The sequence below is a fragment of the Aplidium turbinatum genome, chromosome 15, assembly GCF_918807975.1.
Source record: "Aplidium turbinatum chromosome 15, kaAplTurb1.1, whole genome shotgun sequence".
NCBI lineage: Eukaryota > Metazoa > Chordata > Ascidiacea > Aplousobranchia > Polyclinidae > Aplidium > Aplidium turbinatum.
This window is the reverse complement of record NC_137486.1, coordinates 18,501,690-18,529,093: the sequence shown is the minus strand read 5'-3', so window position 1 is coordinate 18,529,093 and position 27,404 is coordinate 18,501,690. Positions and strand designations below refer to the sequence as shown.

Genomic DNA, 27,404 nt, shown 5'->3' with positions numbered 1-27,404 from the left:
GCTTTCAGCAAGTGCCAAGTTTCATTTAGTTTTCAGCAAGTTCCATCTTGCTTTCAGAAAGTTTCATCTCACTAATCCTGATATGTTCAACAATGGTTAATAAATTTCCGCACTACAGCCGCTACGGTTAGCAAACGCTCTTTCCATTGGTACTATATTGACAATTATTACATTAACTTGTCCCTGCTGATTTATGTGCGAATGACTATTATCGATACTGCTTTTATAGTCAAACTCAATCCAAACCCACCTGCTACCAGAAGCATGTAGACATTACACAGCCTCTCTCTGAGCAGACAATTGCCGACTAAATCACGATCAGTAAATTCTGACAAGAAAACTTATTCTCCTTTTTTAGAACGCAAATGCTAGAGTTACGCAGAAAATCAGTTTTTTACTTTGATTAAATATCTGCGGGAACTTTTGAATAATAGCGTTCTTATCTTGTCTGAGGTTAAGCTATTGCATGTCACCACGAAAGCTTTCTGAATCTCAACTTTCAATCGTAAGGCCAAAATACAAACTGTTGACAACAGGATGGTGTCTTCGCTTTTGCACCGGTTAAGTCCGGATTCGATTAATAATTGCAATCGTAACTCAAATCGTAACTGTAATGTGCAAAGCACTACCACATGTCGAAGTAACATATTACATAGTCTTCATAATGTAGATTTTAACGACCTGTTTTACCCTGATGCTGCGAGTTCGCTGTGGTAATAGCGAGTTGCACTAGCTTTGAGAACACAGTTCCCTCGTCATGTGCTATGACGAATGATTGACTTCAACGTCTGCAGACGTTGAATCAATGTAAAAAACAACTGATTTGGTGGCTGGAAAAAGTAGACTAACAGTAAATAAACAATATAATATTTTGTTCCTACTACAGACTCTTCAAGGCCCGTACTCAAATTGGTTAATTTCTGATGAAGAGTACCATTAAAACAATTTAACGTGTAAAGACTTTTACGCTGCATATAACGAACGTTCATTTTTTTATAGTTATTTGTAATCGTCATACACACAAGACCTGCAAAGTGCTCAAACCGTGGTGTTGGCACCACCGCATTTTGTTTGCTGATGGAATTGATTTGTGAAAGTGAGTATGGCCACTGTCGCTTTCAATACGTTTAAAGACGAACTAAAGCTAATCAATGGTCAAGTTTAAAAAGTAGGCTATCCTACTTACTTTGAAGGAGTATGTTCGGCAATTGAATAAAAAATATTTTTGATGGCATAGGATTGCATGTAAAACACAACATTGATAAAAATATTATTCAGTTGTGGAACTATTTGTCATACACATTATTGTACGACGTTTTGATTAAACTAAAACAAAATGTTGTAAGCATTGATTTCAATTATTTTGTTTTTAGGTACAATAAAAACTTTTAACATTTTCAGTAGCCGCGATAAGTTCATAAATCTCTAAATATTTCATAAATTGCATTAGTTGGGTCAACGGAACAAGGTTCAATAATTCATGAAGCGTCAATCAGTCGTCTGGCAAAAGGGATGGAAATATGATCAGATTTGTATTCAGTTGTCATTGCCAGAAGTGAGAAAACTAAAGTTGTATACCTCATCAAATATTACTTTCAGTTCAATATAGAGTTTTGTCGTATCGAGGCTTAATCCCGGTGGTTGAAGATTTAGATCAAGTGGACAGGAAGGCAAGGAAGCCAATCTTCGTGTCCACCTTCAGGCATGCCTTAGCTTAAAGTGTCCTGCCAGAGACACAACCGCATGCTCTTGAGCGGTGTCGAACCGGCGCTCTTTCCATTGCTGTTCCAGGGCTCTCACCACTCGGCTATGCAGCCAACGAAAAAAAATAATATAGTAAATAAAAAATGTGAATTATCGAACGCGTGGTGGTGCTACAGGGCAAAACATAGCTGGCTGTTTGATATTGACAAGTGCAGGTCTTTCTCACAAACCACCGGCAGTAAAATTACCAATGTTGTTCTGTTTGTTGATGTCAAGCCATCAAAATACCAATTTTAAAGACAAATTGTGATTTTAAAACCACTTACCAGTAAAGTACTGCGGGAAATATCAGTCAGCTCAGCCCATGGCGTACTTAACAGAGGCCAAACCAACGTGCGTGCTGGAGTCTAAACTGGAGGCGAACATTTTCATTGACATATTGCATTGCAAACACAGTATATTTAAACCTAAAACAATTATAATGAAAATTTTGCTTTCAAATTTCAAAATGTAAAATACATTTTCATCCATGGCATTTCAAATGCTTGACATAGTCTATTCCAATGAATAGTTGTTCCCGTGTGTGTTACAATAATAAAAACAATCACAGTTGATGTGTAAGGTTTTAACTTTGAAGTTATTATTTTGTATAGAGCTGATTCACAAAAATACAATGTACCTACATGGTCAAAACTACTACATGAAAGAACTGTGGCCAGTAGCGCAACCAGGATTTTAGTAAAGTGGGGGGGGGGCTAAACCAAGCCCCCCTGGTTGCGCAACTAATGTGGTGCTGGTGCTACTTTAGTTCAGATAATGAACGAAAAAGCTATCTGTTACGACAACTTTAAATAATATCAGTGCAAGGACTTCTCAGGAATGAAAATGGACATTTAAAGAAGTTCTATAACAGTCCTTACAGAAGTCTCAACAACAAAGAAAAACAAACAAAAAACAAGTTTTTAATGCATAAGTTTTAAAATCTTTTGTTTTACTTCCTTTTCTGATACAGGTGAAAATAGACAACAATAATTTTTAAACATAATATTGGCCAATGTAGCTGCATACTTTTTGCTCACAGATAACTGGTATTGATCTGATATAGAGTGAAAAACACGACATAACGAGGTTCTGCAACAGTGGTTAACAACTTCATGAAACATGATATAACCATAAAGTACCCATTGGCAAACTGTGTCACCTGGTATATGCATATATATGGTATATTTCTCTTCAGGATTTCGAGGTAAACGAAAAGTTGTTTCTTTGTTTGCCTCATCATAATTTCCATGGCAATTAGTCACACATTTTCTACCCATCTTAATTAAATATCAAATAACCTCTTAACATACTTTGAAATATACATGAAAATGAAGATGTAATGAAAACTATGCCTGCACTAACTATAGGCTACACTTTGCAATGGCACAAGTTTGACAAAATTAAGGTCACAAATGATGCTTTGAGACCGCATGAACTGACCAAATTCAACTTATCAAACTTTAAGCAGCACAATTTAAATGCACAGTTTTTATAAGAACAATCTAAACATGTTAACGTTTTGCTTTTTTTTAAAAAACTTTGCTGGTCTCAAAATTGGAGACTAAATTTTTATTAATGCACACAAACTTAAAAGCGTTTGTTAGACTATTCCTTCTTATACCACATTAGACTATTCCTATTTATACTACATGCACAATTGCACAGTATAAAACAATCGGGTATTTTAGACTGCAACAAAATTTTAAAACCAGGTTCGAAAATGAGAGTGTCTCTTAATTCCTGGGTGCCTTCATGCCACATTTTTGCTGTACTGTTCTACAGTGTAGCAAAGTATTAGCCTGCACAAGTCTAGCCAGACTAAGCAATTATTTTTCTAAAGTAGAATTTCAAAATGCTGCATAGGATTTCTAGATTTGTCTGAGCCATGACGACCTTGAAATACTGACCATGCAAGCAATTTTAGGCTCAAGAGCTGAAGGCTGACCCTGCAATCATGCGTTTAATATACTACACCTCTACTAAAAATAAAAACAGCTACACCAATTTGGAAGAAAAAACAAAGCTAGCCTCAACAATTCCCATCATTCTCAAAGGTACCGTACAGTAAGTTATTTTTCACACAATTTCATAACACTTCTGGGTGTGCCCTCAAGTAGCCTAACATTATTTTACCAAAACCGACGCGGCTACCGGCATTCGCTAGCTAGCCTTCAGCCTCGGTACTCAATATTTGTTTGCATGGCCAGTATTTCAATAAATCAACATTTCATTTATCCAAATATCCTACCCTAAATAACATTTCAACAGCAAGCACCTTAAAAACTACCGCAAAACCTAATTCAATTACTGAACACAATATCAGTGTTGCCAGAAGTTTAAATCAATTAACTTTTTAAAGGAAATGCCATGAAAAGGAGGGCAATTTTCAAAACAAAGCTGAGTAAAGTTAAAAATTTGTTTAATATATAAATTATAAAAACCGCAGATAAAGCTGCTAAATGAAACGTTTAGTAAAATTTCATCACATAGGAATTATATTAAAATTGAAAGATAAAAAAAGTATTTTAAAAACTAAGACTTTTCTGCGTTTTTGAAAAGTAAAGATAGTTCTTGTAGATTTTTTCTGTTCAAGGGTATGGGTATGTTAGTTAACAAGAAGGGTATGTTAAAACAATTGCGCAAATTCAATAACAGAACAACGGGACAGTACCGATTAAAGCACACAGATATCTGTTCGGGCTTTCATACCTGGCAACTCTGCATCGTTTTAGTATGCTTGCGCAAATGGCGAATGAATATACAATTAAAAATTGATTTTCTAGCAAACTTTTTCATATAAGATAAATATTTAAGGTGAAAAACGTTCACTTCAACTTTTTATACATATCTTTTCAATATGGTATGTCAAAGTCATGAAAACATGTTCGCCTCCAGTTTAGACTCCAGCACGCACGATGACATGGCCTCTGTTGAGTACGTCATGGCTCAGCCCCATCATAACAGGGTTAAAGAAAATTGTTTCATTGTTGTTGGAAAACCCATTTCAATGACATTCATCGATAAAGTGAATGTCATCTGAGACACCGAGACCTAACCCTGGCACGCCGTCAGCAAGAAGCGGTTGACTTGATCACATCGAAATAAGTTGAGAATTAAAATAAAGTTCAACCAGCCTCATGTTTAAAAATAATATATATTTCGCTGCATAGTAATGAGCATCTTCAGTTCTGCAAACAAACAAACAAATTACTGCAATGAATGCTGCATAAAGGGAAACTATGCTGTAAGCCTCTATAATCAAAATTAAAATGATGAGCAAAATTACTTCAACATTTACACATTAAGAAAATTATTTACGTCACGGGATATAAAAACCAATGTTCAAAGTGAAGAATAAAAACCAAGAATGGATTATGCAAATCTTCTCTCGTCGGTAAATGGTAGTTCTCCCTAAGAGCTATCCACAGGTAAAGTAAATTGGTATCAAGAAATGCAATTTTTGAATGATTTGCATTTCTTAATACCAATTTACTTTACCTGTGGATAGCTCTTAGGGTGAACTACCATTTACCGACGAGAGAAGATTTGCATAATCCATTCTTGGTTTTTATTCTTCACTTTGAACATTGGTTTTTATATCCCGTGACGTAAATAATTTTCTTAATGTGTAAATGTTGAAGTAATTTTGCTCATCATTTTAATTTTGATTATAGAGGCTTACAGCATAGTTTCCCTTAATGCAGCATTCATTGCAGTAATTTGTTTGTTTGTTTGCAGAACTGAAGATGCTCATTACTATGCAGCGAAATATATATTATTTTTAAACATGAGGCTGGTTGAACTTTATTTTAATTCTCAATGACATTCATCTTAACAGTTGCAACCGTTTGAATTTAACAGTTTAAATTAGGAATCTTAACAGTTTGAATTTGGGCTAATATTATTGCATACCCCTTTGAAAGCTAATTTTTATGTAGATTTTTAAAGATCCTTTTTTTCAGTGCAGATTCGAGCTGAAGTTGAAGAAAGTTTTGCTAAATTCAGATCTAAGTTTAACAAATTTCCGATTCTTTTGAATTGTGATACCAGGATTTTTGTTCAGTTTAAAGAAAATAATGGCAGGTTGATTCACAGTGCGGTAGGATGAAAACTTTTAAGTTAGTTTTTTAAAACTTCATTCAAACAATCCCAAGTAAGTTAGAAAAAGTTTTAGAAAACAGAAATCTTATTCAATCTCAATTTTCATTTTCAACGTCATCCAATAGTTTTTTACAAGAGAAAAGATGATATCAAAACTGACAGAACAGAACAACATTGTGCCACAAATGCGTGTGGAAAGTCACAGTTATAATCAACAAACCAATAAAATTTGATTTAATGTAATTTGGCACTTGGCAGTAAACCAGTGCAGAATAAATTTGCCCAGAACTGTAACGGGCTTTAACCTACTGCATGCTATCGTGTTTAAATAATATGCGAACAACAGGAGTGTTAAACACCCGCTGCTAAAACAAATCGTTGATGTAATTTTTGTAACTTAGTTCGGATGTTGGTAATACCAATAAACTCACTAGATGCAGACATGCCACGTGTATCAAGCCAAGTCGTGAGGAAACGGTGTAGTCTGTGGGTATTGAGGTTACTGCGATAAGGTAGCATTTCTTCATCGAACGTGTCATCGCGAATTACAAGTTATTGTTACCAATGCTTGTCTGGATTCAGATGTATTTTCAATCTCACCCAGCCAAGCTACTTATCTCTATGTCTGTGCAAAAGATATCGGTAGACGTTGTTTTTTCGATTCACGATGTAAAAGTAACAAAAATAAATACGGAAGCTTTTCACAAGAAATATGAAGATAAAACGTCGGAAAAAATCAAAAGAAAAAATAGAACGGTGCTCGAAGTCTGTGGAGTCATTCAAAAGCAAGCGGTGCTTTTAAAACAATGCAGTTAGTGAGCAGTTCAGATGACACATTGCGGCAAAAAGCACGAATTGTGTGCAGATTGCGGTTGTGTGCAGATTGCGGTTTTGTGAGACCAGACAAGCATGAAGGAAATATGATAGTGCCCCCACATAAGTGTATCGTATTCTTTGCAAGAAGTTGTTACCGCAGTTTTTTAACGTGTTTCCTCCACAATGCGCTAAAGTTTAACGCCACGTCAAAGCAAGGATATATCTGAAAGGGAGCAGTGGGAATGCACCCCTATTCTGGTAAGCTAAATAACAAGCCCACGTGCCCCGCTTGCCTTCAATATCTAATAAAGCCACTGCAACTTACAAGACTGTCATCGGTGTTTGAGGTCACGTTCGTCCATATAATGTTGAACGTTCTTTTAACATTTTTGTGATAGTAGAAAGGGAAAAGGTACCCAAACTTTATCAAGATTCGCTGTTAAATACTTTTTATTGTCAAGGTCATCTATCAAGGTCATGGTATATGGATTAAAAATAACTTTTTTTCATTTTTTTTTTTAAAGAAAAATATTATGCAGCCAAAAATTGTTTACACCAAAACTTATGTAAATTGCTTCACAGACAGATGAATAACTTTCTAGGAAGCATGCTATTTTTGCTATTCCCATATTGCGTAGTAAATGTCAATCAAATAAAACATTGAAGTGTTACTGTTAAAATAAATCTTGTTTAAAAACGAGGTGACATTAATTTCAAGTGGAAATTGAATTGCATTTTGGAGTTTTATAGTACTTCAACTTCATCTTATTCATCCCATAAAATAGCTGTTTTGCAACGTTATTTGATCATAATTATGTAATGTCGAAAACAAAGATTTTAGTGCCTTTGTGTTGCTGCAGTTTTTAAGGTAAAGGTTTGGTTTTTATTGAGATAGGAAAGTGAACAGTCTGAACACATAAACAAAATCATCAGCAGATAGTTTTTCATAAAATTTGTTTTACTTTCGAGGCTATTTTCTTCAAAAATTAAATTTTAGTTTTAATTTGGTAATATTGCTTTGTTCCCAATTTGCTTTGCAAAGATATCGGTATTATCAGCATTTTATATAAAAAAATCCATCAGCATCAAGGCAATACAAACTCCTTAATAACACGAGCACGATTAAATGTTCACATGTTAAATGAAGTTATTCAATTACAATGAGTAAAATTATAATGTTGAACTACCAAAGCTTTCCGAAGGTAATTCGAACTTTCCAAATAATTCCAAACAAGCTTTTTGTGTTGTTGCAACCTCTCGCAAATGTCGCCTGTGTGATTAATTTAAAACTGATGAAAGACAATTTCATCGCCTTCAAGAAAATGCAATAACAAACAGAGAAGTCCCAAGTCCAAAGATTAATTGCAAAGACCTACAGCTGAGTTTATTGTGATTCTTGAATTTTTGCAATCACAAACTTTATCTCAGACGATTTGGCTCAAACTCGCTAAAAACAAAACCAGGAAAGTTACTTTTGAGCTACACCAGCCTAAGAGCTTTTTCAAACTTAATTTTTTTAAATTTTGAATCAAAAAGAAGACGTCATAGGCCAAGAGCATATTGGATTTTCAAAATAAACACTGAATGAAAGCCAGGAGATGTGAAAAGAACGAGAGAGAGTCCGAAAAAAAAAGATGACGGAATGAAATTGATAAGAAAGTTAGCATCACCTGGATGAGAACAGCTAATGACAGAATGGTGTGGAAACGTATGTGGAAGCATCTGCCAACAATGGCATAGCTGCCTGAAGATCAGATTTTGCATCACTCAGAGTTGTTAACATATTTGGTCGAACACTTAATCTAACATTCTTTGTTTTACAAACTACAGTATAAAAATAGTATCTTAAAGTTTAGCAAGCATAATATCAAGGTTTGTGGAACGGCAAAGCACGAAAACACCACAAACAGTTCAACAGAAAAGCTGTTGACCTCAGGAAAATATTTAAAACATGACCAAAACATTATTTTGCCATGAGCGTTGCGCGAAGAGAGAAAAAAATTACTGGAAGTTGTTGCTACAGCGTCAAGCAAGAAAGCAAAAAAAAAACATTTTTATGTTTGTTTATTTCCATTCTACTTTGAAACACACAGTTAAACTTTTCAACTTTCAGAAAATGTTAAAAACGTTGAAAGTTGCACCGTTGGAATCATTACTAAGCAGTCTGAATAATAAGAATTGAAGACTTGTGATAATCACTTTGAGAGTTTTAATAGACCGCTCTGGTATCTTGCATTGTCATCAACAAGAAGATGTAACTTTTTTGTTTTTTGTCAATAAATTGCATGCAGAAATTGAAAAACAGTATTTTTGAGAAAATGTTGAAACTATTTGCTATTGTAGCCTACGTGGCTTGTGGTTAAAAACGCACTAACCCTTTTAAGTGTATTTAGGTTTCAAAAACATATTTAAAAGTAGGTATATTGCAAAATGAGTTGCGACAAAAATACCAACTCCAGCACCTCCAGCATTGATAGCACGAACTGTGTACCCCTTTCAGCGGTTGAGCAAGTCTCCATTGAAGAAGCATGTGGCTGTGAAGTTGGATGTGGATCAAGAAGAAGGTAGCAGAACACTTTGAAAACAAGATTACACCAAAATAACGCTTAGCATATCATAAGTTTATCAAAAGATAAACCAACTATAAAATAATTAAACATAAAATATTAAGATCAAGAAACAATCTATGTATTGCGTGAAGTCATCGAACTAAGAGGTTTGTTAAGTCATTCTGTATTACATTTTTGTAGGTTTAGACTAGAATATTAAAACCTTGGAAAAACGTAGTGTTGATATTATTTACTAGCGTAGAAGATGATTAGAATTATAGCCTATATACAAGAGCCTCAGATGCAAAAAATGTTTTATTTTGTGAGAAAACCAATACTTAATGACAAACTTTTTGAAAAACAGCGTTATGCAACTTTTCAGATGCCGTGCATACTTCTGTCAATGCTTTGCAACTACGAGATGGGCGTTAGTCTTTCTCAGCTTTGGAGCAATGATCCAGGGATTCATTGTAAATGGTCACACACCGGCAGTGATAAGCACCTTGGAAAAGCGGTAAGATTAAATAAATATTGTTTTATTTGAATAGCGATATCGGTTATTCCTTTTGTTTAATGATGATGACTTGGGAAGACGCATGTGCATCAATTTGATTAACCTGGACTTGATGGCGCACACACAGCAGACACATATAAACTTAAAAAACCTATCATACCAGGAAGGACAAAGCAAACCAAAATGATTGAAGCTGATGAAGCTGGCTAGGTTAAAACCTTGTTTTATTGGTTGATTAGTTCACATATACAGAGATCTGCAAACGTGTGTTATGCTTATTAGGGTGGTCCCGAAATGTATGGGAAAATTTTTTTTTATTTGAAACATTCCGACCACCCTACAATTTTTTTACATAGACTAAAAGAAGGTAACAAGCTAAATTTCAGAAAAATTGGTTAATGTTTAGAGGTGCCACACGAGGTTGCAAATCGGGTTAAGGGTGCTTATTTCAGTATTTCGATTTGATACGATTCTCTAATGATTCGAAATCTTTTTTTGGTACTGCCGATTCGAAATAAAAATTCCCCAGTGCAGAATTTTTCTCTTCAAGCAAATTCTTTTTACACCCAAATCAATGAGTATTGCGTAATTTCTTCGCTGGCTAGAATTTGAAAGCGAAGCCAAGAACTTGCAAGCATAGCGAACAAGTTGCAGTTCTAAATTGAATATGCTACTTCTATGAAAAAGAAGAGGCAGGAGGAGTTTATAGACTGAAAGAAGAAAAGTTCAGTGCCGGTCTTGACAAACTGTTTGACATAGCACACGGGAAAGCACTGGATCTGACTACTATTGAAGAAGACCGTGCTTTTCTGATGGCACAAAGAGATGGATGAAAAGGTTTCCTAGCTTCAGTTTGATCACGAACTTGCTGCAAAAGAAGCACGAACTGTCAAGCGGAAACAAGAGGAGTAAGCTCGAGCTGAAAAGGCAAAAGTATCATCTTCTGCAGTGCAAGCATGTTATCAAGAAGATATCTCAACATCGTCATCAGAGTCTGAAAATACTGAACAGTGTGAATAGTCCAGTTCTTCAGAAGTGCAGACACCAAAAAAACGGAAATGTACAATTACAGCTAGAGCGAAGAATGTGATCTCTCCAGGACTAGCACAAGCTCTGGACCGAACCAAAGTCAGTGACAGAGCAGCTGTTCATATCATTGCTGCAACAGCTCAAAGTTTAGGCCACAATGTGGTTGAATTGCAAGGTTGCTGTGCATTGGGATGCAAAGCTAATCCCAGACACAGCAGGGTGTCAGGACAAATACGATAGTTTACCTACCAGTGATTGTATCGTATGATGGTACAGAAAAGTAGCTTGCTGTACCAAAGTTGAGAAGTGGATCTGGACAATCAATGGCTTTGGCAGTCAAAGAAGTCCTGAATGATTGGGTACTAGAAGAGTAGAAGACAATGTTGTAGCAATAAGTTTTGATACAACTAGCAGCAACACAGGAAAAAGGAATGGAGCATGTCATCTTCTTGAGGTCCAGCTAGAGAAGGAACTTCTATGGTTGCCGTGTCGGCACCATATATTTGAACTAGTGATAGGTGCAGTATTCAACAATGCAATGGGACCGTCATTAGGGCCTGACATCGAGATTTTCAAGCAGTTTCAAGCACGCTGGCCAGGGTCTGCTACTATTCGGTGAGTCCGATTCGGTGAGAGCCTTTTTCGGTGAGAGCCCTATTCGGTGATTTTTTTGAATCTTTTTTTGAAAATTATCGCGTACCGTAGCCTAATTAAAACCCCTAACCCCAAAACCCCTAACCTCAAACCCAAAAACCAAAACCCCAAAAACCCAAAAACCCAAACCCCCCAAAACCCAAACCACCAAAATCCCCAACCCCCAAAAAACCCAACCCCCCGAAAACCCCCAAACCCCAAAAAACCCACAACCCCAAAAACTCCCAAACCCCCAACCCCCAACCCCAAAAACCCCCAACCCCAAAAACCCCTAACCCCTATAACGGCAATGATAATTAGGCTACGGCGCGCAATAATTTAAAAAAAAAACTGACCGAATAGGGCTCTCACCGAATAGGGAACTCACCGAAGGACAAAGGACGCCTCAAGTCGCTTTTCCTAATGGCTAAGAAGAGCAAGAAGTCGAAAAAAAGGAATCAACAATCTTCGTCGTCCTTGGCCGTACAAAGGGACAACGGTAGTAGCGCAAATTGTTGTTCTTGTAATTTCTTGTTTAAGGTAACTTTCAGTGGATACGCCTCCTAGCTCTTATCGTCTTTCTCGAGGTTTGCTATATGCATTAAATTACAGTTTATACTGGTCCGCAAAGACGTTAAACTAGCGCAATGAAATTCCACGTCGATATTGTTAACGCAAGTTTCTCCACGTGTTAATTTTATTCGTAGGCCTTTATCCATTGTTCGTTCAACCGTTTCGCCACTGTCCAAATTGTTTGCTCTACGTTGGCAGTGATTGACGTTGGTTTTGCAATGCCATCGCTGTCAACGTGGAACCTTTTTCGCTATAAATACCAGTTCATTTGTAGTGTTATTCATTCGCAATTCAAAAGTTGTACTGAAGAGAGCTAAATGCTCGAAATCCGGATATACAACAAATTCATGTTGTGTATGAATTGGAATTAAAAGCGAATTGAAGTTCATCTGGTCCTTTGTCTCCATTCATAGAATTTGAGCATACGCTGACGACGACGCTGACGACCGAATCGGACTCACCGAATCGGGCTATTCCGCGCTGGCCACATCTCAAGCAAGATGATTATTAAACCGCAGCAAGTGAACTTTCAGTGGAGATTTATATCGCACCAGAACGTGATTCCTTGTTGATGTTTGCAAAGAAATATCTATGCAAACAACAACCAAGAGAAGATTACAGAGAATTTATGGAACTGATCATCTTCTTCCTTGGTGAATTGCCAGATCAGGGTGTTTTGGTTATCAGAAAGCCCGGAGCTTTCCACAGAGCACGGTGGATGAGCAAGATTTCTCAAGATTTGGATGTTCCGGGCACAAGTAAAGCTGAAAGCAAAGCAAAAGAAAGGGCTTGCAGAAGTTGTTCTGTTCGCAGCGTTGGTGTATTTCAGAGCCTGGTTTGATGCACCGGTAGCAGTTTCAGCACCAGCCAATGACCTGGCCTTCTCGAAGAATTTGAAAGCTTATGCCTCCATCAACAGCAGTGTCTCCAAAGTGACATGTAGAAAATTCCTCAACCATCTTTGGTACCTGAGTGAAGAAGTTGTGGCATTTGCATTCTTTGATGATGGTGTTGCTGAAGAGAGGAAGCAAAGAATGGTTAAGAACCTTAAAAAGCCTGGAAAGAGTAGTCGTGCCGTGAAAGCCAGCTTGAAGATGAAAGAAATTGAAGCAAGTGAGATAGAAGACTTTGTTTCAGTAAAATCTATGCAGTTCTTCAAAGCTCTGAATTTGTCGACAGATTTCCTGTCATTGCCACCGTCACTGTGGGTGTCAAATGATGGTTACATTGCAGGAAAAAAGAAAGCAGCACAGTTTCGAGTGCTTAATGACACAGCTGAGAGAGGAGTGGCTCTAATTCAGGAGTATATCCATGTTCTGACAAAGGATGAGAAACAAAGACAATGCCTCCTTCAAGTGGTGGCAGATCACCGCAAGAACTTTCCAGATGCAACAAAAAGAACTGTTGTTGCTGGGCTAAAAAACTTGGTTAAAGCTGGCCCAATGCCCAATTGCCCATGGAATAAACATTTGTTAAGGTCGTGATGACATTACAGTATAACATAGTACAGAAGGGTTTAGAAACAGTTAATAAGTCACACTATTTTACATTGTGTCTTGAGAGAAAAATTAAATGGCTTTGTGGCACCTCTAAACATTGTTCAATTATAACCAAATTTTGCACATTAACTTCTTTTAGGCAATGTAAAAAAAAGGTAAGGTGGTTGTAACAAAATTCTAAAAAAAAATTTTCGGGACCACCCTAATGCTTATTTATATAGAAACAGACACAGAAATCAGCGACAAGGTACATACCACCATGATCTCATTCTAGACTGTTTTGAGTGCTATTCAATCATTGTCTGAGTTGTGTATGTGCTGCATAACTTTTCGTTTCTACATTGCTAGTTTGTGCACGTTCACTTATTTTCTGACAACATTAATTAAACAAAGCGATACGTAATATACTGCGCAATTGCGCATTTCAACATTTCAATAAACGAAACATTTCAAGCATACTCGTTTGCACAAAATTCATATTTGCACAAACATTTGATTCTTTTGCGATGATCGCATCTTCCTCCCTATGGATCTCAAAATTGGCAAAATTTTGTAAGCTTTTTTTTATTTAAGCAATGTGGCTGTGCATTTGTGCAATGTGTATCCTTGACCACTCACCAAGCGCATTCAGTAGGCTACATGCAAAAAAGCTAAAAAATTAACTTTCTAAAATAAAATCCACTAGGTTTGCAACTGCTTTTAAAAATTTGCATTTTAGGCATGGAAGTTGATACAAGGCATATTTTCTTCTTCTTTTTACTTTCTTTTTTTTCGCACAAAGCATATTCCACTCAAATAAATTTTCTTTGCAAATAATTTATTTATACTGTACTTTTTTTGCCTGTAAATTTTTCACAGCATTTGTGAAAATAACAAAGTCTGCGGCAGGCTCCACTTGAAGAGTTTTATTAGCTCTTTTTGGATTAAGACGACATTTTTACAGCCGCTCCAAAAGAGGGGTGTGTACTTTCAAGTGCTTCGTTTAATTCTACGAACAGATTTTCAGACGTGACGAAATTAGACGGAAACGCTTTTTGCGTTTTTTAATTCGTAAGTAAAATTGCTTATTTATAAAAAAACCCATATCTAATAATTTTTTTTTGGCTTTAATCAAAACGTCCACATACCAACTTTAAAACTTTTTTATAAGCTTGTGGTGTAAAAGCAAGAAACAAAAATTTATAAAGAAGTATGACCCGACCTGAAGTCAAAACAATGCCCAAATGGGAAATCTTTCCAGTGATTGGCTAATTATTTTGTTAAAAAAATGATTAAAATCTTGTTTGCTGTCTGCCACAGACGGTATTCCAAAAACATCTATACGGAAAATATCCACCTAGAAAATATCCACTCCGAAAATATCCCCTATATAGAAATAGAGATATTTTCCGTATGGATTTTTACTTATAAATTTCGCCACCAGCATAATTCCAAAAAGTGATCACCCAGCAAAAGATCTTCGTATACCTCCAATCCGAACCAGTGGGTAATTGATATTGTAACCTCGGACCTCGGTTGTTTCAATTCCTGAACTTTCGGGGAGAACTTATAAACTAATAGCAAACTAAAACAAACTCTGGTTATATTTTAAAATGTGTTGTCAGACAAGTGGCATTTTACGCAAACTGTGCAAACATACATTTGACCAACCACTGCAATTAATCTACTTCATCTGGGAGCCATTCTATATGAAGTAACTGGCTATTTATACAATAATCGTGCCGCCCGCCCTGGTCTAGTGATTTAGATTTCTGCGTTTGCTTTTACTGCGTCTGCATTTGTGTCTGACGACGACTACGTCAAAAACGTGAAAAATGTTACATATTGCTTCTTTATTTGGATTCAAAAATAAAGAACTTTTGAAAAATTTGTCTTTTTATTTTCAAATTACTATCGATTGTCTGTGCTTTGTGGCATCCAGACTGACGTGCTCTGATAAAGGCTCTAGATTTTGTGGATGAGAAGTATAAGAAACCACTCTTCTTATCCATCTTCAAGTATGTCGTTATGCATCTTGCCAAAAACACAGCCGCGTGTCCACGACATGTGTCGAACAAGCTTCCTTTCGATGGTCGGTGCTTTCAGTGCTAACGGTACTGATAACTTGTGACCACCGGTCGTGAGTTACCTTCTAAAAACCGGCATCGGCTGATGTAAAGCGTTGAAGCAACACTGAAAGCATTTCTTAGGGTTTAGGCAACGCAAGTTGCGAATGCGATCAGGCAAGGCCATCGAGTCAGGTGCAAACAGTAAGTCTACATCTGCAAGAACTCCCTGGTCTGAAATAAAAATGCTCTGCACGAGGCTTGTCAGAGTTCAGCTTGCTTGTCTATCAACACATGCAATTTTTCTGAAACACATTTTGACGAAAAATAACTTGCTGCCATTTTGTTTTTAGCTTCAAGCTCACAAGCACAGAGTCGGGCCTCATTGCAAGTTGCTACGACATAGCTGGTTCTCTTACAGTTCTGTTCGTCACATATTTTGGGGGGCGAGGCCACAAGCCGCTTTGGATTGGTTGGGGCATGTTTCTTATTGGTTTATCCGGGGTTATATTTTCACTGCCCCATTTCACAGCTCCAAACTATGTGTTTACTGACATACTGAACGTATGCGGAAATCCAAGCGAAGAACGTTGCACCATTTCTGCATTAAAAAACTTCAGGTAATTATGGATTTATGGAAAATTTGATTCAAAGTGTTTTGTTTTCAATTTTTTTGAAAAGTGAAGCAATATTATTACAATAATAATAATAATAGTTTTTTTTTTCTGTTAGTCTGTATTCAATGCAAATATGCATTGCTCTTGACGCTTTACAAAAGCAGTGTCAGCGCAGTCGGGAAACTTATTATTTCGTAGAATCTATTTCTTTGCTGCGTTCCAAGTAGGAATAAGATTTTGTACCACTGTGTTTACAAAGAATTGTATGTAAAATAGTATCACAACATCATTTATCACGCAGGTTTGTATTTTACGGAGCGTTGTTGCTAGCTGGTGCCGGCGCCGCTCCTCTCTACTCCTTGAGCATCACCTACCTTGATGAAAACGTAAAGCAACGTTATTCATCGTCTTATAATGGTAAGTGAGCGGTAATTACGCTTGTGAAAGTAAAGACTTAAACAGCCCAGTAGACATCGCACAATCATCTTTTAAAATTGCTATTATCATACATGCAGCATTGGTTGATTCTTAAAGATTGGAATTAATGACACACAGTATAAACATAAAGTTAACGTTACTTCACAGTTATCTTTACCACATATCACAAAACGCGATGGCAATTATAGTCCTACATCAAACCAAAGTTATTATTGTCTTGGTAGCTTTGTTGAAATTAACATTTAGTTTAGAAAGCCACCAAGCCAAACTATAGCGAGTTTTTTAAAACAAAACTAAAATATCTCAATCAAACGTAAGGTTCATATAAAGTACCTTGTAACTTTATAAAGGAATTTGGTATGTCACTATATGCCTTGCTGTTGGAATGTCCGGCTCACAATAATTTCTAGTTTTGCATTATTTCAACGTCTGGGGGTGGTTAAACGATGCAAAAAAGGCGATTTAAGCTAGTTAGCTACCTCCACATATGACACTGCTTGTAATTTTTGTGCAGGGATCTTAATTGCGATGTCTATTGTTGGCCCTGGTGTTGGATTCTTAGTCGGAGCTGCGTTTTTAAAGCAGTATACGTACATAGGTGAAACGTAAGTCACTGCAAGTGTTTCATATCTTTAGCGAGGTGCGCGCACAAGCAATCGGTAAAAATCTCCGAGAAAATATCCACCCCGGTAAATACATTCCTGGAACAATATTTGCCCATTAAATAGTTTTAATTGTTTTTTTGTTTTGTTTTTATCCGAAAGGGGGATACTTACCAAAGGTATTTTATCTGAGGCGATATTTATCCGGTTGGATTTTCTCGAGAAGATGTTTACCTACAGTTTGCAATGCATACATAACCACAACATAAAACATAACATACAATTTGTTTTTATTTGAGCAAGGGTGCTTCTACATCTGGAATAATACAATCGCGATACATAGCATCGGAATAAAGCATTGTCTGATAGGTAGAGAATGAATGTAGGGGACTTCTATGCTAACAATTTTGTTGATAAACAAATCTATGATGAACAAAAAAAACATAAAAGTGTAGAAAAACACCTTTTATTGTTCGTTTCAAAGCAAAACAGACAAATAAAATGTTCTTGTATTTAAAATCCAATAACGATTTATGTCTTTAGAGTTGCAAATCTAGATGAGTCGAACGAATTGTGGGTTGGAGCTTGGTGGATCGGATCATTAATCTGCGGGATCATTGGTGTGGTGATTGCACTACCGGTATTGATGCTTCCACAAGTAATTCCTGGAATCAGAGAGTATAGATTGAATAGAGAAAAGGAAACCCACAGGTCGTCTTTGGAAATTTCAAAAGATGTGGATTTTGCAAAAGGGTGAGTCACTGCTCTAATAAAGGCATTCTCAGATAAATTGTAGGTCAAGATTAGCATAGAGCTTGCAAAACATCATTTGCTGGTTACTTATTGTTCTCATTAAACAGACAAAGCTTACAGTAGTCAAAAAGTAGGCTTGTCTGTTTTAAATACCTATCCTTGTATAGAAAGACTTATATCAAATGCAATGCAGTAAAACCTTTTACAGGTTGTTTCATTCATGTTCAAGATCAGCAGGTTCTTATTTATATGTTGTTACCAGTCTTACTACACCCCTTCACGTAATCTACTTAACAGCTCAACCAGACCAGAAGCATCACACCAATCTCTGGCAGTCTCTACGATTTGTTGTAGGTCAATTAGTTAGAACGGCTATTTTTAGTCGCGCCCAAAAAGAGCTCTAACGCTAAATTTGTTATTATTTCATAACCATATGCACTACAGAAAATTAACCACGAAAAGAGTTTCAAACTTTAACTTTTCCTGCTTAGATGAGTGCGACTTTACGAAACTAGATCAATAATAATATTCAATAAAAAATCAACCAAGTTTGGTAACTACATGAACCAAACCTGTAGTTACCAAACCTGTAGTTACCAAACCTGGTTGATTTTTTATTGATTATTATACGTTTGGTTGAATCCTCTCACATGGATCCTACAATTATTGATGATTAGCAATTCCCATAACACCGAGAAGCCAGAACTGAGGTTAAGAGTCTGCAGAAACCTTTTATTACTAATAATAATATTATTGCAGTATTTTTATTTTGAAGATTGGCAGTGCTATTTTCTACTCTATTGGCTTAATTTCAAAATGGCTTTACATAGAAATCATTAAAAGTGTCAAGAGTACAAATCATTAAATCCCTCGTTTCACAGAAAAATGTAAAGTGCACTCATTAAACCCTTAAACTCTGTGAAAAGTGTTGCCAGAAGTGTTGCCAGATGACATGGAGATGCCAACGGAACTACGCAAATTTTCAATCTGTTTTTAATTAACGTTTGCCACTGCATAATACAATTTAAACGTTACTGTAATTGGACTCATTTAGAAACAGGCCTATGTGCAAGGCTATTAATAGTACGTTTCAAGTATTTCCAGGTCGTCAAATAAACGGAGTTCGATTCGGCAGTGGCACTGAATTTTGGTTTAGAATTAGACTTTAAAGAATATAATAGTGTCGCGTTAAATCAGTTGCAACGAAGATCGAATGCGAAATGAAATTTTTTTTTTTTAGAGTCAGCGACTTTCCAAGGTGTGTTCTCATTTTACTTCGCAATCCAACATTTACATTCCTGTCGCTTGGTATCGCTGTCGACTCACTTTTGATCGGTGGAATGGCGACTTTTGGCGCTAAATACATGGAAACACAATTTGGCATTGACGCAAGTGACGCAGGAACTTACTTCGGTGAGCTGAACAAGTCGAGCTATTTTCGAAGCATCTCTTCGTTTTTGAACAAATATAAATAAAACGACTTTTCTGTTACACGTTTCAAACAAAAACAATTGCAATAATTAAATAGATAATTGTCAAAGTCTGCAAACGAAAAAGGGAAAGAACTGGTAGATCAACTCTTGGGGTGTGCTTGATCAACGCAGTACAAGAACAGTTCTTCATTCCCCTGCTCCTGTTAAATAAAATCATCAACACGGAATAATAAAGTAGTAATCTACAAAATATCGCTGTCGTTATTTCTAAGCAACGTTTTTTGGAAAAAGCTTGATTTGAGTTTATGATTTTTTAATATAGAGCATAATGTGACAATGACTACAAATTATTTCAAAGTACCGGTAGAATAATAGTCTCATTTTTGCAACTGTCTAGAATTTATCCAGCACAACGTGTAGTGATGTGCAAACTATTTACTGCTTTTTTTCATTCAGGGTTGACAGCCATCCTAGGTGGCGCTGGAGGGCAACTAATTGGAGGTGGATTGATCGCAAAATTTGATTTCAACGTCAAATCAATGCTGCATATGAGCTACTTGGCTCCTCTGCTGGCTGCATGCAGCTCCTGTTGCTATTTGATTACCTGCAGCAAACCAAGTAAGTTGGGTTCGGTTTCAAAATTTACTTTCATAAACTTAATCCTTCTAATATTTGAATAGTTTGTATTGATCACGTTGTTGCTGGTAGACCTAGGTTCGATCCCAGGCCAGATCATACTGAAACACTTTGGTAAAGACTTGTGTTCTTTCTTGTGAAGTGCTATAAGAACAAGGTAGGAAAGCAAATGCGCATTGCGCAAATCTCAAGCATTGGCGTCATAGACGTGGTGGGTATAGCCTACAAACTTTACGCCAATTTTTTTAAAGACAAATATTTTAATAGACAAAGAAAAAATACTACAAGGTTGTTTTTTAATCAAAGTTTTGTGTTTTAAGATGCAAGATCAAAATTTAAAGAGAGTAATTCTCAGCAAAGAGGGTTATACGTAATTTAATTCATGCTTTTTACATGTGTGTCAACTTTCACAGTGTTTGCTGGTGTTACAACTTCCTATTACCAACAAAACCATTCAAATCTCGGGATCAGCTCTACTTGCAACAGCAACTGTGGCTGTAGTGAGGGGATCTATGAGCCAGTTTGCGGCAGTGATGGGATAACCTACTTCTCACCTTGCTTTGCTGGATGTATCCAAAACCAGGTAACTTTATAGCATTTGTGATTTTGCATTGTTTTAAAACAATAAAGCTTTGCAACCTATGTCAAGTAAAATATGTACATTTGGTCTCCGAAAAAATCCATTAAGCGCCATCGCAGGAGCATAGTTTGCACTGTGGATGGGGCGCTATATAAATGCCGTTATTATTATTAATTATCGCATTTAAGGAGCAGGACACGTAGTAATTTAAGGAGCAGGACACTTTACTACGTGGAGCAGGACCACGTAGTAAAGAATTATAATAAACTTGCCTAGATTCCAAATTTTAATTCAATCCAAATAGTCAGTGTACTGCTGCATTATTATTTAATTTTTAACCTATACACTGTTTACTAGACTCTGTTATTTCATTTATGTTTGATGGGAGTAATGTAAAGTGATTTAACTATGTTCATCATGAAATGATAGCTTTTTCGTTTTTGCCAGGGTGGATCATATTCCAACTGTTCCTGCATAGCACATGCAAATGATAGTTTAGTTTTGAACATCTCAAATGAAGCAACAGCAACCATAGGGGCTTGTGTGGATGACCAGTGCAATTCTGGATGGGAATTCATAGTGTTTTGTATTCTCAATTTTTTTCTGATGTTTTTAACTTTTTTCAATGGAGCCTCTGCACTCCAAGTATCTCTGCGGTGTGTTGGATTTAATCAAAGATCTTTTGCTGTTGGAATTCAGGTTAGTAGCCGACATGAATGCTTGGACTAGAAAATATTTGCTTTTTATCACAAATTGTAGACTGCGTTGCATAGTATGTCACTTAGCTTGCCAAAAAAATGTGTTTTAACTTAGAAGCGAACATATTGTATCATTTCGAAGATTTTACCCATGTAGGCAAAACTACTATTAGAAAGCTCCTCAGCCTAATAAAGTGTAATTATTTCAGCATACAACCTGATAAAACCACAACCAAAATTTACATCCATTTATTTATTTCAGATTTTGATATCAAGAGTTTTGGGAACAATTCCTGGACCATTAGTTGTTGGGGCAATATTTGATGGGGCGTGCTTACAATGGACGAATGAATGTGGGGTTCAGGGTGCCTGTCTTGCCTACAGCAATTCATCTTTGTCTTTACGCATCTTTTTGCTGCTTGTAATAGCAAAGGTAAGCGACGACAAGCACAAACGTTCTGTTGCTCCAAGTCCAAAAAAGTTTTATAACCTGGTTATAAATTTGTCTGTTTTAATTTTATACTAAGATGTCGTTTCATTCTTATGCATTTCGTTTTCAATTCATTGTGTAGATCAGTTATTTATTTCAATGTAGATGTAAAATCAGTTATTATTTTTCGTTACTTGAAAAGGGCTAACATGTGTATGGCCGAAAACGTTCGTAGTTTATAGTTTATGTTCAGTTTAATATATTATGTTAACAGCCGTGAGGTTGCTTGGTTTTATCTGTTTATGGTTGAAGAAGACAATTAAAAATGTCATCCGCTTTGTTTAATTGTTCTTCTTGTGAATTATTCCAACGTGTTGCACGTAAAGCGTTATGATTGGTTGTTGTTGCGTTCTGCATTGATAGGTTGATTAAGTTATGAGCTTTTTTCCTCAGTCGACTGACATAAACCTAAGACAAGGAAAAAAGACATTTCAGCCATTTTGTTTTGATTTTAGGCGCTGGATGTCGTCTTATTCTTAATCGCCATGCTGACATATAAACCTGCTTTGGATTCCATACGAAAAAACACATTGAGTCCAAATGATACCCAGTCTGCAACAGCAATGAGCAAAACGTCAAAGCCAGTTTTGGAGCAGCCCCAGTCTCATGAAAATGGTCAAGCAGCGATTTCTGACAATGGGACTATACCTCCCAAGCAGCGCATAGACGTTTTTTTAAATCCAAATTTTATCCTGAATGATTGATGTGCAAGCAAAATAATCCCCAACTGGGTTTAAGCAAATACTGGCTCACGTTTACCTACATCTGCTTCCATACAGTTGGGAAAAGTCTCTTTAATGCCGGAAGCAGGTTAGCACTACTGGGACGCTGAAAGAAGTAGTTTCAAAAGTTTAGTTTTAACAGTTCAAATCCTGCTAAACTGAACTAGATATATCATCAGGCCGGTAATTATACATTTTAGCTTGGGGGGGCTCAAAAGCTGTTGCGAAGTAAAAGGCTATGCACATAACATCTGTAGTTGCAATGAGTCTAATTTGCGGTTTTTCTGGCAAAGGCACGGCATATGTTATAAAGTCACAAGGTGCTAGATAGCAGTAATTTCGATTGATTGGGATAATTCCAGCCAAAACATGGGTAATTCCAGCCAAAATGATTGCAGAATAGAATAGATGCAATATTTTTAACACACAACTTTGTCAGGAATGACCCTCGTGACTTTGTCTGGTACAGGTCTCCACCAAACCAATTTATTCCCTTTGGGGTGTAACATTCGGCAGTAAACGTCAAAAAACACTAACAGCTATCCTATAAAGGCTGATCTATGCCCGCGTCAACCCAATCATCGACCCGCTCCTTCCAAAAGAGCAAGCTGGGTTTCGGCGCGGAAAATCCACCGTAGATCAGGTCACACTGCTGACCCAAGACATCGAGGACTGCTTTGAGGCAAAAAAGAAGGCCGGCGCTGTCTTTCTAGATCTCACAGCTGCCTACGATACTGTGTGGCATCGCGGCCTTACTTACAAACTGCTTCGCCTGCTTCCTGACCGACATATGGTCCATATGATTATGGAACTTGTCAGGAATCGAAGCTTTACCCTCACCACCGGCAATCCACGGCGAAGCAGACTGAGACGCCTGAAAAACGGCGTCCCACAGGGGTCGGTCCTGGCTCCACTTCTTTTCAACATCTACACCCACGACCTGCCAACCACGGTCTCCACAAAATACGCTTATGCGGACGATCTGGCAATTCTCCACTCCACAAAGTCGTGGGAAAATCTAGAAGACACCTTGAGCCAGGACATGCAAACCATCTCAGCTTAACTCCAGAACTGGCGACTGAAACTCAGCGAAACTAAAAGTGTGGCAGCAGCTTTCCACCTACACAATCGGGAAGCTGATCGTGAGATACATGTCCACAACAACGGAAAACCTCTGTCCTTCTGCTCCGAGCCAAGGTATCTTGGGGTGACACTAGACAGATCGCTCACATACCGCCACCATTTGGTGTCACTGCGCAAGAAACTGACATCCCGCGCTGCACTACTGAAGCGCCTGGCAGGCTCTAGCTGGGGGCGAGGGCTGACACTTTGCGAATAGCAGCCTTAGCCCTTGTCTACTCTTCTGCAGAGTACTGTGCACCTGTCTGGTGCCGCAGTGCTCACTGCCACAACATCGACACTGCCATAAACAGCGCCCTGCGCACAGTGACCGGATGCCTGCGTCCCACACCATTGGACAATCTCCCCATTCTCGCTGGCATCCAACCTGCTGAGCTTCGTCGCGAAGAAGCCACTCTGTCCCTCGGTCGACGGGCACTGGAGCCTAACTATCTTCTCCACCACAAGATCTCTGCCTTCCGAAACGGGCACCCCCGCCGACTGAAATCAAGACACCCATTCGTGCCAGCCGCTCGGCTTCTGATCAACGAAGCTGATGAACAAGACATCTCTGCGGCTACTTGGGCGGACCATAAATGGAATTTTGAATAGAGGTCAAGCACCACCAGACTCCATTCATTCATCCCCGACGCCGACACACGCCCCATCGGCCTGACACTACAAAGACAGGCATGGGTGCGCCTCAACCGTCTCCGTACGGGCGTCGGGCTTTTCCGCTCAACAATGCACCAATGGGGAATGGCTTCTTCCTCCTCCTGTGAATGTGGTGCCCAGGAACAGACCGCAGACCACATCATCAATGACTGTACCATCTTCAAGCCACCTAACGGAGTGGAAGGTCTGCGCGTCATGGATGATGAAACTAAAGACTGGCTGCTCTCTAGCAGCCTTCCAGTGTAGTCCGGGAACATCGTGAATCTGGGGTGGTAAAAGGATAGACCCTCGGCCCCAGAAGCTCAGACGACGACGACGAACAGCTATCCAAGCTGATACCAATACCAATGTTGATGGATTTGTTTTTAAGAGATATTCATGAACAATATTTCCAAAACCAGCATCTTACTCCATTGTAATTGCTTTTACCTGAGATGCCTTGCCAAAAAAACTCATCCAAATTTAAAAATCTTTATCGTGCAATCTGTCTGGAATAACCCTATAACTATTACCCTACCAGTACATAACAGCTACAAAATTACAAGCAATATAATTGTACAAAGTGACATATGAGAATCAAAACAAATTAAATATAGAAAGTCTTAGGTCTGGGATTACTCATTTGGAAAACCAAATGTAGCTTGCCTGGCAGAGTTTGCATTGATGAAGTCCCTTGATATATCGTTTACTCTTAGTTACTCATCCTAATGTGTAGTCACTAAGCATACTCGTCATGACAATCTACTCCTAGGGACAAGGGAAGAATTGAAGTAAACGTTTTAGCTCAGTCTACAATATGTATCTCTTACTTTGAGCTTGGGGGGCATTGCCCCCCCAAGCCCCCCCCCGGCAATTACGGGCCTGTATATCATTATGATGTTTTTAAGTTATCAGCACCAATTAATTTATGTTAATATGTGGTAGGTTACAGCAACAGTAGGCTAGACACTTTTAGCAATATTTTATAAAAGAAAGAACGACTTCCCGCATTTGCTATCTGATATCATGGCAATAAATTACCACTGTGACATTTATATTTAAAAAAATTTGTTACTAGTTTTATAAGGGTGTGTGTAAACGTTTGAATACTTTATTAGTTGATGCTCTGTTTTCCTACATGTCTTCTGCCTTTTCCTTCGCCAAAATAACAAATCAATGAAACTTCGCTTCAATGAAGGTACGTTTGTCTCTTACGCCCTCTAGCAGAAGGTTACTTAGTTCTGCTGCTTTTCCAGACGTTCAAATGACTCTGCCTATTGTTGAATGCACAACTTTACTATATTCAATGGACTGAGTTTCGCTTTCAGCAGCATGATCGTTGTTCATTTCACAAATGTAGATACAAACGACCTGTTTTCGCTAGTTGTTACGGGTTCGAAAAGCTCGTGCTTGTTCAAAAACTGTGTTCCAAAAGCTAATGCAAACCGCTACTACCACAGGGAACCGCCGCATCAGGCTAAAGCAGGTCGTTTGTATCTACATTTGTGAAGTTTACTATATTTGTCGGTCTTTCAGTTACATTTTTAGTACCTTCATCGCCTTACCTCACTTTACTTTAATGGAAGTCATCTCACAACTATTCGGTAATGTTATAGTACAAAGTATTTCATAGCATTCAATTACATTATGTTTAAATATCAAAAAGTGTATTTTATGTTGTTTTTTTTACTCTGTAAATGTTGAGTGAATAAATTGGAAGCCTACAATGCTTTTGCTTCTTGCCATTATCCTTTCAGTATCCTATATAGGTGTGAAGCAGTGATTCTCAACCTTTCTCTGAATGAGGGCCAAATTCAAAACCTAAATTTAGTAAAGGGCCGCAACAAAACAAATGCAATTTAATGTGAAACTTGATGTTGGCTTTGATGTTTAATGAGTTTCCCCAAAGCGAGAGGTATTGAAAGATGCAGTAGGCCTACTCAAAAGCTGATTAAAATGGTGGTTTGTCAATCGTTCCGCCCCGATAGCTCAATTGGTTAGCGCGTCACTTCTGGAACAAAGAAGCTTCAAGATCAAGCTGCGCTGGTTCGACTCTCGGGGTGTGCGCTTGAGAAACGCACGTTTAGGACTGCTCTCCATTCAGCGGCATCTAATGTATGGAATAATTTCCCGGCAAGAAGACTTCAACAATCGGAAACTTCACTCTGTCAATCTCGGTGACCGGGCCTGCGTCTGTGATTCAAAGCCTCTACAAGTATGCAAAACTGCCAGAATTAATTTCTGCAAGAAGCTTTCCCAGTCCGAGGATAAAGATTCAATCAATCAATCGAAGATGCTCGGCCGACTTTCCTTCAGCAACCATGCTCACCCAATTTATTATTTAGAGGTGAGCGATATTTTTCAATGACCAGCTGAAGCAGAAAAACATCGCTTATCTCTTCCCAGGGTGTAATAAATTGTCGGGAGTCGAACCAGGATTGCATGATTAGAATTAGACAAACGCCTTATCCGCTGCGCCACCTCACCGCTTACGGTTGGTACAAAAGAAAAAAAGTCTACAACAATTATCTGTTTAACTCGCCGGTTTGCTTACTTGGTTAGTGATTCATTGCTGTCTAATTGTCTTATTGGAATTTAGAGCAGTGTGCTCTCGATAAGCTCAAACTGACAACTTGCATCGAACGGACCTTATTATCTTAAGACCAGAGATCACACAACGCCCATGACTGTAATGATTTTCCAGCTTACTGCTAGTGATATTTTCAAACCAAGCAGTGATAATTACCAACAATGCAGTGCCAACGACCATCAAGGGTTTTTTTTGATGATGAGCTATTTTGGTTGAAGTTATCAATAGTAAGAATGCTTCGTCATTGAAATATCTTTCAATGACTTTAGCATTTCAATTACTAATTTCCAGGAAAACATAAATAGACGTTGCTTGGTGTAGGCCTAACCTTCTTACCTCAGTAGGTTGCATATCTCTATTGCGTTGATATATTTTCAATTTAATTCAGACCACTTCATAACGATTGCTATTGTATTCTTGCCGGCTTTCATGCAGTTTGTTTTTAGATGTTTCAAGAAAGTTGATAAAACTTCACCCTTGTACTTTCTACTAAATATTTTTTTGAATAACAGTGGAGAGTCGCAATAACAAGAAAACCACTTGTATACATACACCACGCATGGTATA

The 27,404-nt window shown here is 37.7% G+C and overlaps 1 protein-coding gene across 1 annotated transcript; it reads left to right on the top strand.

The window, feature by feature from the left end:
• Nucleotides 1-9,093: 9,093 nt before the first annotated feature.
• LOC145784028 (solute carrier organic anion transporter family member 4A1-like) lies at nt 9,094-22,456 on the top strand. The gene is made up of 12 exons (XM_082595785.1): nt 9,094-9,227; nt 9,595-9,726; nt 15,859-16,125; nt 16,424-16,539; nt 17,075-17,165; nt 17,706-17,915; nt 19,156-19,328; nt 19,805-19,966; nt 20,398-20,567; nt 21,012-21,263; nt 21,525-21,695; nt 22,208-22,456. The coding sequence occupies exons 1-12, from the start codon at nt 9,094-9,096 to the stop codon at nt 22,454-22,456; spliced, it is 2,127 nt and encodes a 708-aa protein (XP_082451911.1).
• Nucleotides 22,457-27,404: the final 4,948 nt, after the last annotated feature.

Excerpts from the sequence above, each read along its gene's own strand:
- LOC145784028 (XM_082595785.1), top strand. The coding sequence starts at position 9,094 with ATGAGTTGCGACAAAAATACCAACTCCAGCACCTCCAGCATTGATAGC. Across the intron at positions 9,727-15,858 it reads ATAAGCACCTTGGAAAAGCG|CTTCAAGCTCACAAGCACAG; the intron begins GTAAGATTAAAT and ends TTTTGTTTTTAG. Across the intron at positions 17,166-17,705 it reads TATACGTACATAGGTGAAAC|AGTTGCAAATCTAGATGAGT; the intron begins GTAAGTCACTGC and ends TTATGTCTTTAG.